Source organism: Schistocerca gregaria, chromosome 5, assembly GCF_023897955.1.
Source record: "Schistocerca gregaria isolate iqSchGreg1 chromosome 5, iqSchGreg1.2, whole genome shotgun sequence".
In the NCBI taxonomy this organism is placed as follows: Eukaryota; Metazoa; Arthropoda; class Insecta; order Orthoptera; family Acrididae; genus Schistocerca; species Schistocerca gregaria.
In genome coordinates, this window is record NC_064924.1 from 173857332 (window position 1) to 173876244 (window position 18913).

The following is an 18913-nucleotide window of genomic DNA, read 5'->3' on the forward strand; positions in this document are numbered from 1 at the left end:
AGTATCCAGAATATCAAGGACCAGTTACAACAGCTGTGCTCCAGTTTCCCTTAGCAGAGACTATGACAGCTGTATAATACCCTTCCCAATGGAATCAGTGCATGCATTCAGGCTACATGCAACAAAATACTGATAAGTGAGCTCATAAACATTCTGATAAGTGAGTTCATACTGCCTATTTCTTTGTAAATCTGACTCATATTTTTAACACTGAAATAACATCAAATACCACCTCAACCTGTGAAGATTCATTTCATTTTCTCCACCCCTCCTGGGTGCTTGACTTTTTTAGTCAGGCAGTGAGTAAACATATAAAGAAAAGACTACATGTATGCAGCACTGGTATTATTTCCAAAATTAATTGAATGTCCAAAGCTTTTAGAAAACATTTTGCAATTTTCATATATCAGGCTATATGAATATAGTAAATCACATATTAGATCACACATCCCATAATTTATTTATTAGTGTTCACAGCCCTACTGTTCGTCCAGTGGGATTTATTGTTCGTATTTTGGATAACAATGGTTCCATTTATTGTCTGGTCATTCAGATTTAAGTATTCCATGATTCCCATAAATTCCAGAATGAATTCTCACTCTGCAGCAGAGTGTGCACTGTTCTGAAACTTCCTGGCAGATTGAAACTGTATGCTAGACCAGGAATTGAAACTGGGACCTTTGCCTTTTGTGAACATGTGCTCTATTGTCTGAGCTATCCAAGCGTAACTCACAACCCTCCCTCACAGCTTCACTTCCGTTGGTTCTCCTGCAAGGTACAGAGTGTAACTCTGGTGAAGATTGGAAGGTAGCAGAAGTACTGCCAGAAGCAAAGCTTTGAGGGATGGTTGTGGGCCATGCTTGGATAGCTCAGCCAGTAGAGCATCTACCTGCTTAAGGTAAAGGCCGAGGCTCGAGTCTTGATCCAGAACACAATTTTAATCTGCCTGTAAGTTTCATTTCTGTAAACAGGTTAAAGTTATTTCCCAGGCAATAAAAAGATGGGCAATTCCTTTCCAGCCTTCTCCAATCTAAGCTTTTGTTTTGTCTCTTTTCCAAACTGTATCAATTGAAGCACATTTAGAGCTTACAGTAATAGACCACTCATCACTGACCAAAACCTCAAATTGTTTGGTTTGCTAAAGCTGAACAGTCATGACTGACTCAGCACTCCAATTCGCAAAGCATTTAGCTCTACACAGAGGCACACGAGTTCTATACATACTGCAAATATTATCTTCCATGAAGGTAACAGGCGACAGTGAACTCAAGTGATTGTCAATGTGTAATGCAGTCAGTAACAAAGTATTTTTTTCTGTTTCAAAAAAATTCTCCCAGTTTTGTGACCACTTCATGATGTAAATCAATGCTGCAGGTGACCATCAGAAAATGTTACATAATGTGTGATCAAAAAGTAATACGAATGTTTGTTTTTCTTACAGATTCTTTATTTATTCATCAATATCAACTTTGAACCCTTTCAAAGTAATTCCCCTCACATAAAATACACTTGTGCTAGCCCTTTTTCCATCTTGGAAGCACTTCTAGAACTCGCTTTTCGTTATGGTGTTAGTTTCTTCAGCAACTCTGTTTTTTATCTCATCAATAGTAGTAAAACAATGCCTTTTCATGCTTCTCTTCAGCTTCAGGAATAGAAAGAAGTCACAGGGGGCTACGTCCAGTGAATACGATGGCACAAGTGACCAAACAGTTTTGTCTTTTGTCAAAAAATCACAAACAAGCATTGAAATGTGAGGAGCAGCATTTTTGTGATGCCATTTCCATGAATTTAATATTCAGACTGCTTCACACAAACTGCACATAACTGTATGATCATGATGCACTATCCCATTGTAATTGAAGAAAAAAGTGAGAAGAACATTTATATGGGGTCAAACTCGTCTTTTTTTTTTTTTTTTCCTTTTCAGGTAGTTTGGGACAATCTGGCCTTGGTTTCAACATCATACCAGTACACCCATGTTTTGTCACCTGTTGTAGCCTTCTTTAGAAGTTCTGGTTCACTGTTGACTTTATTAGCAATCTCTCTGATGGTGAATCAACAATTTTCCAGAACCATTTGCTTTACTTCTTCAATTCTGTCACCAGTAATTTACGTGCTAAGGTGGCCATTGTCTTCAATGTTTTCTCAATCCCCTTGGAAATGTTCGTAGCACGTGTAAACGCTTGTCTTACTCATAGGAGATTCACTAAAAGGCACAGTCAGTATTTCATAAGCAGTATTACACTTTATTCCAGTTTTCAAACAAAGTTTAATGCAAATTCTTTGACCTATTGTTTTCGAAAGTAAAAATTTGCCATGCAGGCAAAGCCACATACAACCTCTTCGACTGCCAACAAAAAACTAAATAGTCAAAACAGCTGAGCATGCAAATGTACCTCAGAAACATGTACCAACAAGATTAAAAACAATTTTTGAAAATCAGATGTATAAAGCCTGCAAAATTAAAAAAAATTCCCATCACTTTCTGAACACATTTCATATGTTGAAACATGGCTGAAACATTGGTTTACATGACAAATTACAACATGACACTGTAACAAATTCAGAAGAATTTTATTGAAACTAACATTGACAGCAGCAATCTACATATATGTGAACATGTTCTGCAACAAAAGCTACACTAAAACTATTCTAACAAGAAATATACCACCCTTTTCTGTTGTCATATGTGCTGTCTTATATTCTCTCCATACAATCTGAGATACTATCATCATCATAAATATTTTATTTTACAACTGACAGACACATGATAAACTATTTGTATAGTTATGTATTTTGTAATTTTTCAAGTAATGGCCAACTAATCCACAATTCTTGAAACGAATTCATAACAATTTACTTTAAATCTATCACAGTTAATTACAATTGGCACACAATTGTTACTTCTCAAGAAACTAATAGATATAAACACAAAGTAGAAATATTCATGTTTAAAGACAACATTATTAAACAACCTTAACACATTTTTTTTAAAAAAAAGAAAACACACACACACACAAACACACACACACACACACACACACACACACACACACACACACACACAAATGTGATTTGTGACACTTAGAGCATAACATACATCATCATTATTTCTTCTTATTTTCATAATAGACTGAGGTGATAAGCACTTTCACTAATCACGTCCACCATTAAAGTGGAAATGACAATGAATTATACTAACACAAACTGTTGTTTCATTCCAATTTATAAACAACAGCTTATTAGTTAATAATATTCTGAATATTCTCATATCCAGGAACAAATTCTTGTATAAAATCATTGAACATGCCACATAATAAAACCATGCATAATATGAATGAGTGAACACTGTCTAAACACAGATTAAATATGAATTTTCGAGGTCCTTGGGTGCACTTTGCTTCGTACATGGAAACCCAGCAAGCGTGTCAACAAAGATGAAAATATTATACAGTTTTACAAATAAATATTTCAACTGGATATAACCATACAGAAATTAATACTTTGGTGTTACACAGTCTCTTGTTATATATGAATTATAACACCAGCAGATAGCAGAGTACAGCTGATCCACAAATAGTTGATTGACTGTAATGAAGAGACTTGCGGTGTCTCTAAGTCACATCTATGCTTCACACCAACTAGATCCAAATTTAACATCAAAAACTATTGATGAGAATTAGATGTGGATGGCTCTGCAACATACAAAAAAAAGTGATAAATTATACACAAGTGCACACTTGAGTGACTGTTGAGTGTGTGTGAGGAGGAGAGGGGAGGGAGGTGGGGGTGGGGGAGGGAGAGGGTGGGGAGAATGGAGAAAGAGGAACACTGGAGAACAGTTGTCTATGCTCCAGAAATTTAAATCCATACAAATTATAAAATGGATGTACATACATATGTATGTATGTTCCACATCTCCACCTAAACAAATGGGCCAATTTCAACAAAACTTGGTGCCCGTATCATTTACTGTCTGGAAAGAATCACTATGGGGGCAAGAACCATCCAGCTATCAAAGGGGTGGAGGTGGCATGAAAAAGCATCATATCCGATGACACGAAAATACGCACACCTTAGCTATCCAGTTTTTGTGAATGAGAGCACTTAAACATAAGCTTTACGCATAATGTCAAAGCTTTATACAACTTTTTCTCACCGATGACCTCCACAAAATGATGAAAGGAAAAAAAAGTTTGTCCCTTACTACATTTTCACTGTTAATGAAGTAAAGCTGCCACATGAAACAGCATGTTTTAATTTATTACTTCTTTCCTACTAACTCTATTCATAACACATTTCAAAGACAGTATCCACATATGCCACTGAATATACCTAGAAAAACACATTATCGTATGCCACACAGTTCAGCAGATTTGACGCCGTAAACACTGAGATGCACGAGAAACTGCTAAATCACTTCTTTAATGATAACTCTATTCACAACACATTTTGCTGACAGTAGGGACATATCACTGGATGTAACTCCAAAATTACATCATAGTTCAGGAGATATGTTGTCAAACACTAAACTGTGTGAAAATCTAACTGCAGGGCAAAATTTTTTAGACATACAGGCGAAATACATGTACAAATACTTATAAAAGATGTTAGATATGTGTGAGGGAAAGAGGAGATAGCCACAGATAGGAGGAGGATGAGATGAATAGAAATAGGGGAGGGGGGAAATGGACAGAGAGAGGGAAGAGAAGGAGATGAACAGAGAAAGGAAAGATGAGGATATGAACAGGGAGAGGGGGAGAATGGTGTGGAGAGAGTGGGAAGGAGCAGATGAGTTGGGGGTGGGGGGGGGGGGGGAGAGGAGTAGATGGACAGATGGAGAAGGAGCAGGCGGACAAAAGAGGGAGGAGCAGATTGACAAAGAAAGGGGGAGGAAGGGATGGAAGAGAGAGGAGGTGGACAAAGGCGGGGTAGAGAAGGTGGACAGAGAGAGAAGAGGGAGAGGAGGCAGATAAAGAGAGAGTGGATGGTTAGAGAGATGGGAGGGAGGAGGTGTGTAGAGGAAAGGAAAAGGAGGAGATAGACAGGGAGAGGATGGAAGAGGAGATGAACTAATAAAAGAATGGAATAAATAAATACCTGGGCAATGCCGTCTTTCTCAGATAGTTGTATTATAAATGATAACAACAATGGCAAATAGTTATCTTCAGGATGTGAAATCAGTAGTACTGCTGTGAAAGAGATTACCTAGCTTCCAGAACTAGCACTTCCTTCATTGGGAAGGAGAAAGGAGTAGACTGGGGAAAGTTAAAATGGAAAGGCTGGTCAGTCAGACCCATGCATTGAAGCCAAGTTTAGACACAGATGAACAGGTCAGACATGGTTCATTGGTAAGTATCGTGCCAACTTCACAGCCCACAGTTATGGACATTGTGAGAAATAAACTATGGTCAAAGAGAGGTGAATACTGCAATTAAGACTTAGGATAGAAAGAAAGAGTCATAATAAATGTCGTCATTTGTTGTTGTGCTCTTCAGTTTGGAGACTGGTTTTATGCAATTCTCCATGCTACTCTATTCTGTGTAAGCCTCTTTACCTAGGAGTAATTACAGCAACCTACATTGATTTGCAAACGCATTCTGTGTTTGAGCCTTGATCTCCTACAATCCTCCCCCCCCCCCCCCCCCCCCAATTCCTTTGATTATAAAACGTTAGCTCTTTGGTGCCTCTGGATGTGCCCCATCAATAAATTCCTTCTTTTAGTCAAGTTGTATCTTGTATCTGTTTTCTTCCCAATTCAATTCAGTACCCCCCCCCCCCCTCCCCCCTTCAGTTGTCCACTCTACCCGTCATATCTTCAACATTCTTAGGTAGTATCACATTTCAAAATCTTCTATTCTCTTCTTGTCCGAATTCCTTTAGACCACGTTTCACTTCCATATAAGGCTATACTCCAGACAAATACATTCAGAAGACTTCCTAATGCTTATATTGATATTAGAGATTACAAATTTCTGTTTTCCAGAAACATGTTTCTTGTTTTTGGCAGTCTGCATTTTATATCCTCTCTACTTTGGCCATCATCAACCATCATCAATTATTTTACTGCCCAAAATAGCAAATTCATCTTTTACTTTTAGTGCATCATTTCCTAATCTAGTTCCTACAACATTACCTGATTTAATACAACTACATTCCAATATCACTGTACCACCTTTTTAATGACATTAATCATAAATCTTTCTTCAAACATTATTCATTTCATTCAAATGTTGTTCTCTCTCTCTCTCTGAAAGAATTATGTCATTGGCAAACCTCAACATTTTTATTTATTCTCCCTAAACTTCAATTCTCTTTCCAAATTATTCCTTGGTTTCCTTCACAGCTTGCTCAATGAACAGATTGAATAACATAGGGGATAGGTTACAACCCTGCCTCACACCCTTCCAACTACTGCTTCCCTTACATGTCCTTTTACTCCTATTACTGCAACCTGGTTTCTGTAAAAGTTACGAATAACCTTTCACACCCTGTATTTTATCCCTGCTACCTTCAAAATTTCTAAGAGTGTAGTACAGTCAAAATTGTCAACCACATTCTCTGAATCTACAAATTCTGTTATCATAGATATGGCTTTCTTCGATCTGTCTACTAGGATAAGTCGTGTGGTTAGTATTGTCTCGTATGTTCCTACATTTCTCTGGAACCCAAAATGATCTTCCCTGAAGCTGGCTTCTGTCAGTTTTACCACTCTTCTGTACATAATTTGTGTCAACATTTAGCAACCATGACTTATAAAGCTGGTGGTATCAGCAACTACCTCTTTGGAATTAATATAAGGGGCATTCCAAAAGAAATGAGCCAGAGGCATCGTTATAGAAACCAGTACCTATATGTTGGAAGTATTGACCCTGGCTTTTGAGAGACTTGTCCCACTGTGACACAAGGTGGTGAATGGCTGTCTTATAAAATTCCTGGGCCTGCAATGTTAACCAGTTCTGCACATACAGCCGGACACCATCATCTGTGGTGAATCATTTGCCCCTCAGAGCCTTTTTAAGGGGACCAAAAATTGCTTAATCACAGGGAGAGAGGTCCGGACTGTACGGAGGGTGGCCAAGAACCTCCCACAGGTGAGATCACCTGGTTGTTTTGATTTGATCTCTTGGAGAAGGGTGATCAAGGTTTGCAAGTAACACTGGGCACTCACTGCAGGAAGAGTCAGAAGGGGGCCATCTTGCTCAAAGAAGAACGCCAGCATAACTTTTCCTGCAATCGTGTGGATGGCCTTGGCTTTGTTTGGTGGCGGTGATCCTGGATGATTCCACTGGAGACTTTGTCGTTTTGATTCTGGTTCTAAGTGATGACACCATAACTCATCTCCAGCCACCAGAAATGCCAGGAATGCATTCCTTTCCTGAGCATAGTGCTGAAGATGAGCAAGGCAGTGGGCCAGTCGACATGCTTCCTGGAGTGGTTGAAGACTGTGGGGCAGTCATAGGGCACACACTTTACGCATGTGCAATCATTCCTTCATGATGCTGTGAACACTTCTGATGCTCATCCTGGGTAATAAGTGCATCCACCAGCTGGACAGTGTCATTGGTAATGCAGTGTGCTGCTCCAGACCGTGCATCATTGGGTAATGACACCTATCCTTCCCTGAAGTGCTTTTGTCACACCTTGACTCTTGCAAGGGACATGCAGTGCTCGCCGTACACTTGTGACATTCGTCGATGAACATCCATTCCTCCTCCTCCTTTTGCTGTCAGAAAACTAACAACACCTCTTTGCTCGTTTTTTGACACCTCCATGTCACTGTTTGCAATGCGACTGGCAGCATTGGATGATTAATGCATGCTGCTCCTAGCTCTGTATAGTCATGTGATGTACACGCATGCCCTCTAGTGGTGGGCTGTGAACTTCCATATTCTGCTCGCAACCACACCTCGTTGCGCATGCCACGATATAACCCCCCTGTTACTGGTTTGTGGATCCGGCTTGTTTCTTTTTGAATGACCCTTATAAATGCTCCTTAAACTCTGAGTATTTCTTCTGTCTCACATATCTTAATCACTTGGTGATACTTCTGTCATGGATCTCCCAAGTGTGTAAATAATCCTGCAGAACGTCACCTACTCCAGAGGCCTTGTTTTCACTTCTGTATTTCAGTGCCCCGTCAAGTTACTCTTTTAGTACCATATCTCCTATCTCATCTTCACCCACTTCCACTTCTGTTTCTATAATATTGTTTGCACCTTTATAGACACTTTATATACACTCCTGGAAATTGAAATAAGAACACCGTGAATTCATTGTCCCAGGAAGGGGAAACTTTATTGACACATTCCTGGGGTCAGATACATCACATGATCACACTGACAGAACCACAGGCACATAGACACAGGCAACAGAGCATGCACAATGTCGGCACTAGTACAGTGTATATCCACCTTTCGCAGCAATGCAGGCTGCTATTCTCCCATGGAGACGATCGTAGAGATGCTGGATGTAGTCCTGTGGGACGGCTTGCCATGCCATTTCCACCTGGTGCCTCAGTTGGACCAGCGTTCGTGCTGGACGTGCAGACTGCGTGAGACGATGCTTCATCCAGTCCCAAACATACTCACTGGGGGACAGATCCGGAGATCTTGCTGGCCAGGGTAGTTGACTTACACCTTCTAGAGCACGTTGGGTGGCACGGGATACATGCGGACGTGCATTGTCCTGTTGGAACAGCAAGTTCCCTTGCCGGTCTAGGAATGGTAGAACGATGGGTTCGATGACGGTTTGGATGTACCGTGCACTATTCAGTGTCCCCTCGACGATCACCAGAGGTGTACGGCCAGTGTAGGAGATCGCTCCCCACACCATGATGCCGGGTGTGGGCCCTGTGTGCCTCGGTCGTATGCAGTCCTGATTGTGGCGCTCACCTGCACGGCGCCAAACACGCATACGACCATCATTGGCACCAAGGCAGAAGCGACTGTCATCCCTGAAGACTACACGTCTCCATTCGTCCCTGCATTCACGCCTGTTGCGACACCACTGGAGGCGGGCTGCACGATGTTGGGGCGTGAGTGTAAGACGGCCTAACGGTGTGCGGGACCGTAGCCCAGCTTCATGGAGACGGTTGCGAATGGTCTTCGCTGATACCCCAGGAGCAACAGTGTCCCTAATTTGCTGGGAAGTGGCGGTGCGGTCCCCTACGGCACTGCGTAGGATCCTACGGTCTTGGCGTGCATCCGTGCGTCGTTGCGGTCCGGTCCCAGGTTGACGGGCACGTGCACCTTCCGCCGACCACGGGCGACAACATCGATGTACTGTGGAGACCTCATACCCCACGTGTTGAGCAATTCAGCGGTACGTCCACCCGGCCTCCCGCATGCCCACTATACGCCCTTGCTCAAAGTCCGTCAACTGCACATACGGTTCACGTCCACGCTGTCGCGGCATGCTACCAGTGTTAAAGACTGTGATGGAGCTCCGTATGCCACGGCAAACTGGCTGACACTGACGGCGGCGGTGCACAAATGCTGCGCAGCTAGCGCCATTCGACGGCCAACACCGCGGTTCCTGGTGTGTCCGCTGTGCCGTATGTGTGATCATTGCTTGTACAGCCCTCTCGCAGTGTCCGGAGCAAGTATGGTGGGTCTGACACACCGGTGTCAATGTGTTCTTTTTTCCATTTCCAGGAGTGTATTCTTCCGACTTTTCAACTTTCTCTCCTTTGCTGACCTGTCATCTGAGCTTTTTACATTCATAATGCTGCTCCCCCCCCTCCCCCCGCCCACTCATAAGATGTCTAATTTTCCTATTGGCAGCATCTATCTTTCCCTTAGATATACATACTTCAACAGCCTTGCTTTTATCCTCTGACCATTCCTGCTTAGTCACTTTGCACATTCTGTCAATTTCATTTTTTAGACATCTGTATTATCTTTTGTGTGCTTCATTTTCTGTCATTTTATATTTTCTCCTTTTGTCAATTAAATTCAGTCTCTCATGTGTTATCCAGGGATCTGTAGTCTCCCCAACTTTTTATCTATGTGATCCTCAGATGTTTTCCCTATTTCACTTTTTAAAGATACCCGTTCTTCGTTTATGTACCCCTTTCCCCTGTCTCAGTCCACTGTTACCAATGTGCCCTCTGAAACTTTCAACAACTTCTGGTTCCTTCAATTTGTCCAGGTCCCATCTCCTTTATTTTTGCAGCTTCTTCAGTTTAAATCCGTAGTTCATAACAAACCAATTGTGACCACAGTGCACAACCATTCCTTGAAATACTTTGCAATGTAAAATCTGGTTTCAAATCTCTGTCTTATACACTACATGAAACCTTCCAGTGTTCCCACATCTGTTCCATGTATACAACCTTCTTTCATTCTTTCATGATTCTTAAACTAAGTGTCGGGCATGATTAAATTAGGTTATGTGCAAAAATTTTACTAGTTAGTTCTCTCTTCCTTTTCTTGCCCCTAGGCTATGGGCTCCAATTACTTTTCCTTTTCTTCCTACTATTGTATTACAGTCACCTATAACAATTAAGTTTTTATCTCTTTTAAGTATCTGAATAATTTTGTGTGTCACGTCATGCTTGCTTTCAGACTCTTCGTCATCTGTGGATCTAGTTGGCATATAAACTTGAACTGCTGTGGTGAGTGTGGACTTTGTGACTAACATAACTACAATAATTTGTTCACTATGCTATTCATAGTAGCTTACCCACATCCCTATTTTCTTATTCATTTTTAGGCTGACTCCTACATTAACCTTATTTGATTTTGTGTTGATAACCCTGTATTGACCTGATCAAAACTCTTCTACTTCCTGCCCCCACCACTTTTCACCAATTCCCACTATATCTAACAGCAATTTTTCTATTCCCTCTCTTACATTCTCTAACATTCTATGCTCCAACCTGTAGTTTATCAGGTTTTTTTTGCCGGTGGTGATATCCTACTGAATAGCCGTGTGTGGAGGTCCAAATGGAAGACTATTTTACATCTGGAATATTTTACCCAAGATGATGCCACTGTCATTAAGCCATATTGTAGGGCAACATGCTCTTGGGAAAATAATATTGCAGTTTCCCCTCACTTTCAGCCGTTCACAGTACCACTAAGGCCTTGTTGGCCAGTATTATAAGGCCAGACCATCATGTAGGCCTTACCTGTGCAAGTATTGAAAAGGTTGCTGCCTTGCTTCAGGAACAAAAGATTAGATTGGCCTCTGGACAGATACCCCTCCACCGTGGCAGTAGCTACTGTACGGTTAGCTGTATCATTTATTTTTTGATACGACGATTAAAAATTCATAAATACTCGTTGAACAAGACACACACAGTGATGTGCATTGATGACTAGGAAGCTGTAAGATTTCTCCCAGTGGCCCTGATAGCATATATATCTGTGTTCACTTGCTGGTTGCAGACCTATTTATTTATATACACTTTGTAGAGCACATAAATTTCATACCATGAAAAATGGAGTGGTCTGGATAATAATAAGAACAACTGTAAATAATGTTTCCAGTAGTTTCAAAAATTTTATAAGAATTTTATGATTTTCTTCCAATGGCCTAAAAAAAAAAATATTGCCTGGTGTGCTATACTGCTGTAATTCCAAACTTCATATTTCTTAATACTGGTGCACTGTGTAACATTGGGACAGCATTCTAAACTTGATATTCATTGCTAAACTTTCAAAACCTTTATTAATTGTAAAAAGTTATGCATTGTTAGACAGCAGGTCTTGAGTTCCATTCTTATGCTTGCTATTACTGAGGGAATGTGCAATGTGTGTGAATTTGATGGTACAAACTATGAGCAAATGTGCGTTATGTAAAGAACAACGTTAAGGCAGACTTGGCGGCAGCACGTGTAGCACTAAAACAGGAAATAGCACATATATTTTTGACCAGAACTTGGTTTATTCAGTAATTTCAATTCGATCTATAATAAAGAACCTCTTTTCAGCAGGAAATAGAATGTTTTATGTAGCCTTCTGACAATTAGAGTGCAACCTTTATTTTAAACAGTGTTTTCAGGAAGAACCACATTATATGACACTGCAGGGCAAGCTGTAGTTCTAAGAAAACTCACAGAGGTAAGTGAGTACATCCCGAAAGACAGAAAGACCCTGCAACATTACACACGGTGCATTTTGTGCCGAGTATCATAATACGAGGCATATTTTTTCAAATAAGTATCATTTTGAAATTAAAATAAACAAATAGGCATTTGTAAGCAATTTCATTTTTACATGAAAGCCTATAGTTTAATCTACTTTTCTACATAATGCCCACGAATAATCCTCTGTGTTTACGTTTGTTTGTACTTGAAATACCTTCTATGATTGAGAATTCTGCTGCCACTGAAGTACAAGCTGTGATTTGTTTTCTTGGTGATACAGGTGTAAAAATGGCTGAAATTCATCATCAGATCAGTTAAGTGTATGGGGAAAACATTATGAGTGATGGGATGGTACAGAAATGAGACAGAGCTTTTGCAGATGGTCATACAAATGTGAATGATGAGGAACGAATTTGGCGACCTTCAGTAAATACTGACATTTTGGTGCGAAAAGTTGATGAAAAAGTGAGAGAGAGCAAATGCTTTATGATTTCAACATCATGTGGCAAGTTTCCACAAGTGTAATGAAGAGTGCTTTATGTAACTGTTGCCTAATCAGGTAGCAGGTTTCTACATGGACAATACTCAAAAGCTGGTTGTATGATATCATAAGTGCCTTAATATTGGTGGAAATTACTGCTAAAATAAGTCTACTACTTTTATTTTCATTTCAAAATGGTACTTACTTAAAACACTTGCCTTGTACTTCCAGACTTGGAATTAAGAAAAGCTGTAGTAGTTCAGAATCAGAGAAAGAAAGTTACTGTGTCAAGTGTGGTATCACATATTTATACCCTATGGGTGTCATAGCAATGGAATTGCAAGTTTCCCACTGATGCCTACAGTAGTCACACGGGATCCAGTGGACTCAACAGAGTTTGTCTACTGAGCCACACTTCCAGTGACTCTGCACTTGGGGTGCCCTCTGTCATCAAAATATAGGATGGCAGGGGCAGTGACCCAGCCTACTTGTGCTCGAAGCCATATCACTGTGCATCACTATGCAAAAGCCACCTAGATGCTGCTCTGACTTCATTCTTGTTACTGTTATTATAACTGGACTCTGTTCCGTGCTTCTTATTTTTATCAAGTCTTTGTATGCTCAGAGAAATACAAGGTAAGTAAATCTTCTCTATACATGTTAACTTGCTTGCTAATCATTTCTGCTCCTGTTCATCTAGCCTACGATAAAAGTTACTACACCACTCTGTAGACCACCTCTCCTTACTGTTGTGTACAAAGTCATACACAACATCTGGTGGCAACAAAGGGATAAATGTTGGCTAATTGTCGTTGACGCTTTCAACATATTTCCCTTTGTGGTTCCTATGCACTCCACTAAGGCTCCTTCCACAATCCAAGTTTTGTTGTTGCTCTTATGCCTCGAGGGATTGCCTAAAGCGATTGTGACTGACAACAGATCTCAATTCGTTGCCTTCGAGTTTGAACAGTTCTGCCCCACCTCTAGCATCAGGTATATCATGAGTGCACTGTTCCACCTGCAATCCCATGGCAAAGCTGAATGCTTTGTGCAACAGTTTTAAGTAACAGACAGACAAACTTCATGCCTCCCGTACACAGGATCCAGCTCTGTTGCTCCTCTTGGCTTCCAATTGTGCTCTCGACAATTTGATAGACCGTCACTGATGGAGTTGTTACGTTGATGGTGATGCCCCACCTCTAGCATCAGGTATATCATGAGTGCACTGTTCCACCTGCAATCCCATGGCAAAGCTGAATGCTTTGTGCAACAGTTTTAAGTAACAGACAGACAAACTTCATGCCTCCCGTACACAGGATCCAGCTCTGTTGCTCCTCTTGGCTTCCAATTGTGCTCTCGACAATTTGATAGACCGTCACTGATGGAGTTGTTACGTTGATGGTGATGCCACACCTTTCTTCAGTTGCAGCAATGGTCACAGCGGCAGTGCCCACTGCACTCAGACAGGCAAAATTTCAAACTAATGACTGTATAGTGGATGGAGGCACTGGTAGTGGGGCACATATTGGATGCTCTTTGTTTCTCCTGCAAGGTCTGAGAGAACTGCTTTGATGACACCAGAATGAAATTTGTCCTTGTGAACTGCATGATCCCGTTGCAGGCTTTGTGCTTTCAAACTCCATGACTGCCTGGCTGCAACAGCCCTCTCTGCAACTAGCTCCTGTGGGCGTTGATCCAGGAGCCGATGGAAGTCAACACCATTTCATGGTGTTGCTGTCTCAACTGTCACCATCATCTGGGGTTGGGCCCCTCTTCCTGGCAGCTGTCCCACATGCTGCCTCAGGTCCCTCAGTCATCGAAATGCCACCATCTTTGTTTACTGCTCTGCCACTAGATGTAGGTGTGAGCCTTCTGCTCAGTTTTTTGGTCAGTATTTCTAAGTGGGCTCAGGATGTGTGCCAAGGCATGGACGGGAGCTCAGCATCAGCCCCAGTTTTGGCTCCTGTTTGCTCATTGATACCTGCATCCAGCTGTCCCCACCATGATCATTTGCTCATCTACCCTACACAGACAATGATGAGGAGGTTTGGAGGGAAGGATGTGGTATTACATATCGATACAATCCCATGGGCATCAAAGCAACAAAATTGCAAGTTTGTGTCAGATGCTCATAGTGGTCACGTGGTATCAACCGGACCCAATGGATTATGTCCACTGAGCCACACTTCCAGCAGCTCTGTACTACAGGCACTCTCTGCTGCCACAAAATTGGATGGCTGGCAGCAGCAACCTAGCCCAGTTGCGCTTGGAGCCACATTGTCATTTGACACTATGCAGAAGCGACCTAGTCACTGCTCCGACTCCATCGTTGTTATCGTTGTGATAGCTGGACTCTGTTTCTTGATGCTTATTTTTACTATGTCTTCATATGCTTTGAGAAATTCAAGGTAAGTAAATCTTCTTTTTAATATGTTAACTTTCTCACTAATTATTTCTGCTCCTGCCTAGCAATCCTACTATGACTGTTTCCACACCACTCCTTACTGTTGTGTACCGCATTGAACATGACAATGAGAGACAGTGAAACAGAATGAGTGAGAGAGAGTGAAGGAAAGTGAGCAAATAAGAAGGAATGGGAAAAAAATTTGTGTAGCAAAATGTTATGCTATAACATGACAATGCTAGCAAGCATCAGTCACTTGGTGGAAGAAGCAGCATAGCAGAAAATGACCGGAATAGCAGATTCTACAGTGAACGACTGGCTAGCTGCTGGGGGGCTGACGGCTCCCATGGTGTGCAGGGACCCATATTTTGATATAACTGAGTGTGCTCTACAGGCAATAGAACAACACAACTCATCTGCTGAATACAATTCAAAGGTAAGTACAATTTATTTTGTTTGGTGCTTGTTGGTATTAAAAAGATTGTCAGTGTATAAAGGAGTGATAATTTAGTGAAGTGAAGGGGAGTGAGGCAGTACATTTCAGTGTGGGTGCAAGTCAAACTAGCACTTCAAAACAAAGACAGGGAGAGTGAATAGAATGTGATGGTAATTATATTGCCAATGTACAGCAACTTACTCCAGTTGTATGGGTAGGACAGTAACAAAAATGCATGTGATTAAATCAGACTGTAACGTATGCAGGAAATATTTGCTGCACTAATGTGAACTATGAGAACTAATTTTAATGAGATGAACAACAATTTCAATCAGGTGAACAATAAGTTTAATTATCAAATCTTTAATCAGGGAGTAAAATAAGTTTCTAGCATGCTCAAATAATAGAAGGGTAATATTAATAGCTTGATTAGTGAGCTCAAAACCTTCAAATCTGAAGTTAATGAAAAATTAGAATGGTAGGCTTCTGATTTAAAGCTAACTAGGGGAAAGGATTTGCAGTTGTTAGAAACTAATATTGAGAAAAATAATTCTCAATCTGAAATAAACCAGAAAATGTAAAAAGTGAATTAACAGTGAGAATTCAAAGGGTAGTTCATAAAACCAATCAGAATGCAGATAAATTGAATGATGATGTACAAAAAGTGGAGCAAGTTACTGCTGTTGAATCACTATGTAAAATATATATGAAGCTATTGATTGCAAAATAATTGCTGGAAGAGAATACTGTATAGAGTTTGACAAGAATGTGACTGTTCGACCAAATGAAGTAAAAGCTAACCTATATCAGCAGAGTAATTAAGTTGAGGTAAAGAGTAGTTTGCATGTGCACGGTGGCAGATCATCTAATGTAGGGAAAAACACTGAAAAATCACTTACAATGTTTAACATAATTTTGCAACTGAGCCATCTGAAGGGGGTTATATTACTATAGTTGGAGTCACAAACAATTGTGGCCGGGTTTGGGCTTGTTCTGTGCACCTGCGTCACCCATTCTCTGATGGCCACTGCATGTTCCACAGGGTTTTGGGTGCTCTGCTGTGAACATCACCACCAACGCAAGCATTAAACATAATCGTAATGAGTTATTTAGTGAATTTTTATTCCCTCTGTTGCAAGTTTTCATCACTGGTGATTGTGGTAAGCGACAAATTCTACATGAGCTGGTGAAAGAGATAATTTACAGGATATAATTGGACAATGGAAAGTCCAGGAAGGAAAGGATATATGGTTACTCACCATACGAAGGAGACGTTGAACCACAGACAGGCACAACAAAAAGACTGCTATATATCAAGCTTTCAGGCTATGCAAGCCTTAGAAGAATGCCTTTTGGCTGAAAGATCAAATGTACAGCAGTCTTTTTCTTGTGCTTGTTGGTTGATTTGGGGGAGGGGACCAAACAGCGAGGTCATCGGTCCCACCAGATTAGGGAAGGACGTGGAAGGAAGTCGGCTGTGCCCTTTCAAAGAAACCATCCCAGCAATGGCCTGAAGCGATTCAGGGAAATCATGGAAAATTTGGGCCTGTCTGCGACACAATGTCTCCTCTATATGGTGAGTAGTCATCTATCCTTTTCATAATTTGGAGGATACATGCCTTCTTCACGTGCGAAGCCTGTGAATTCACATACCACAACCGTCACTTGGAACCAGCAACGATGCAGTCCCCATCAATGCCTCAACTGCGCGAGCCAATATTGTTCATGAATATGACTGTAATAGACACTTTTTGAGATTTGATTCTGTTAGTACTGTTCATCCAAAAGTATGACTTTGAAAATGTGTTGTCTAGCTTATGGACTGGTAGACAAAGTATAGGTTTTAGTACTTCAAAAATTTTGTTGGAGGCAAGAACTTTATACATTACTGCTATTTTACAGTGTCGTTCTATATAAAAGTTTAAGAATACTTTTTTCAAGGAATACTGGGGTAAGCAAAAGCAAATGATTTTCAAAACATTTCTGGGCTGGAGGGAAGTTCAGTCCTTGGAGGGAAAATGTGAAGAAATTGCTCTGAAGGGTGTAACAAATTTGTTTTATGTTACTAATACATTGGATCCAGAACAGATCATAATGGCAATATGTTCAAGCACCAGAGCAGGGCATATTTAGAGATCACTCTCACCAATACATAAATATGCAGATCTATATCCTACCCAACAGATAGGTGTACAAATTGAAAGTGATGCAGAATCACAGAATACGGCAAACTGAATCCCATCCGTAAAGCTGTTAGAAGTTTCCGGATGGATGCAGTAACTCGAATACGCAACTGAAAATGGATCTATAAATCTATAAGAAGAGAGTGATAGAGAGAGAGAGAGAGAGAGAGAGAGAGAGAGAGAGAGAGAGAGAGAGAGAGAGAGAGAGAGAGAGAGAGACTTGCAGGATTCACACTGTAACACTGAGAGGAAAGATTCTTATTGCCATTATCTTTTGACTGTATGAACAATAAGTTAGCTCAATCCAAAAGTAATGAAAGTGTTGATACAACTGAGGAAAGCGAAGAACATAGAGTAAAACATATGTATGCTTAATGGTGAGATGAGTCTTTTGAACACAAGTGAATTAAATAAACACTGTAATGCACAAATACAATTTTAGAAAGGGCAAGTGAGCGGAGTACTGAGGAAAGTAAACACAGCAACATGCACAATGATAGAGACAAGGAATTTTCTCAGGAAAACAGTGAGAGTACAATTTTGCCTGCACATACAGAGAGGGTAGAATGTGTTAACAGAGGTTAAGACCCAGAAGGTGTCAGGATGTGTTGGAGCGCAAGTTCGCATCCTGCAGTTCAAGGAAACTACTATTGTGTGGAGAATTCAGGCAATTCACATGGTCAGCATATTGGTTATCCCCAAGACAGACTTCTGTGCCTATTCATGTGCTCACTCAGGTTAGTGATGGTCATACCTATATAAAACACTGTGCAGTGGACACAAATTAGTTGATAAACAATGTGTGTTTCTCAAGTTGCTATGCCTTTGATTTTGTAGGGTTTCCCAGTGGTGGTGTGTGAGTAGATATTAGCAGATGCATGTAGGTTTTACAGTGGGGATGAATGCACATGTACCATGGGGTACAGATAATAGTCTGAGAATGTCACAGGGTTTGATTAGGATATTACACAGGTCAGGAGAGCAACGGAAGGTGACAGTGGGTGGTATGGGAAGGATATCAAATTGATATTTCATGATTTTCCTTGAGAAATTTGTAGCTTAGATTAAAATTTAAAGTGAAAATTTGTGTTGCTGATAATTATCTACCACAATTTACGAAAATCATAGAAAAACAACATTAATGGTCTAACTGCCATTTTAACTTTGTCATTTCATTAATAAACTCAATTTTCTACCTGGATGCCAAACAAGAATTTTGTGAAAAAAAGGGTACTGCCTTCCTTGCAAATTTGCCTAGTGGAAATATGAATATCTTTCCTCTCAAAATTACAATTTGAGTGATATCAGTAGAGCT

General features: G+C 40.6%; 1 protein-coding gene across 1 annotated transcript in view; it reads right to left on the minus strand.

The window, feature by feature from the left end:
- Positions 1 to 2555: 2555 nt before the first annotated feature.
- LOC126272002 (E3 ubiquitin-protein ligase PPP1R11) overlaps positions 2556 to 18913 on the minus strand; it is a 70174-nt gene continuing 53816 nt past the window's right edge. The window contains exon 4 of the mRNA XM_049974490.1: positions 2556 to 3695. Coding sequence (XP_049830447.1) covers positions 3667 to 3695 — 29 coding nt within the window. The 3' untranslated portion in view covers positions 2556 to 3666. The remainder of the gene's footprint in view (positions 3696 to 18913) is intronic.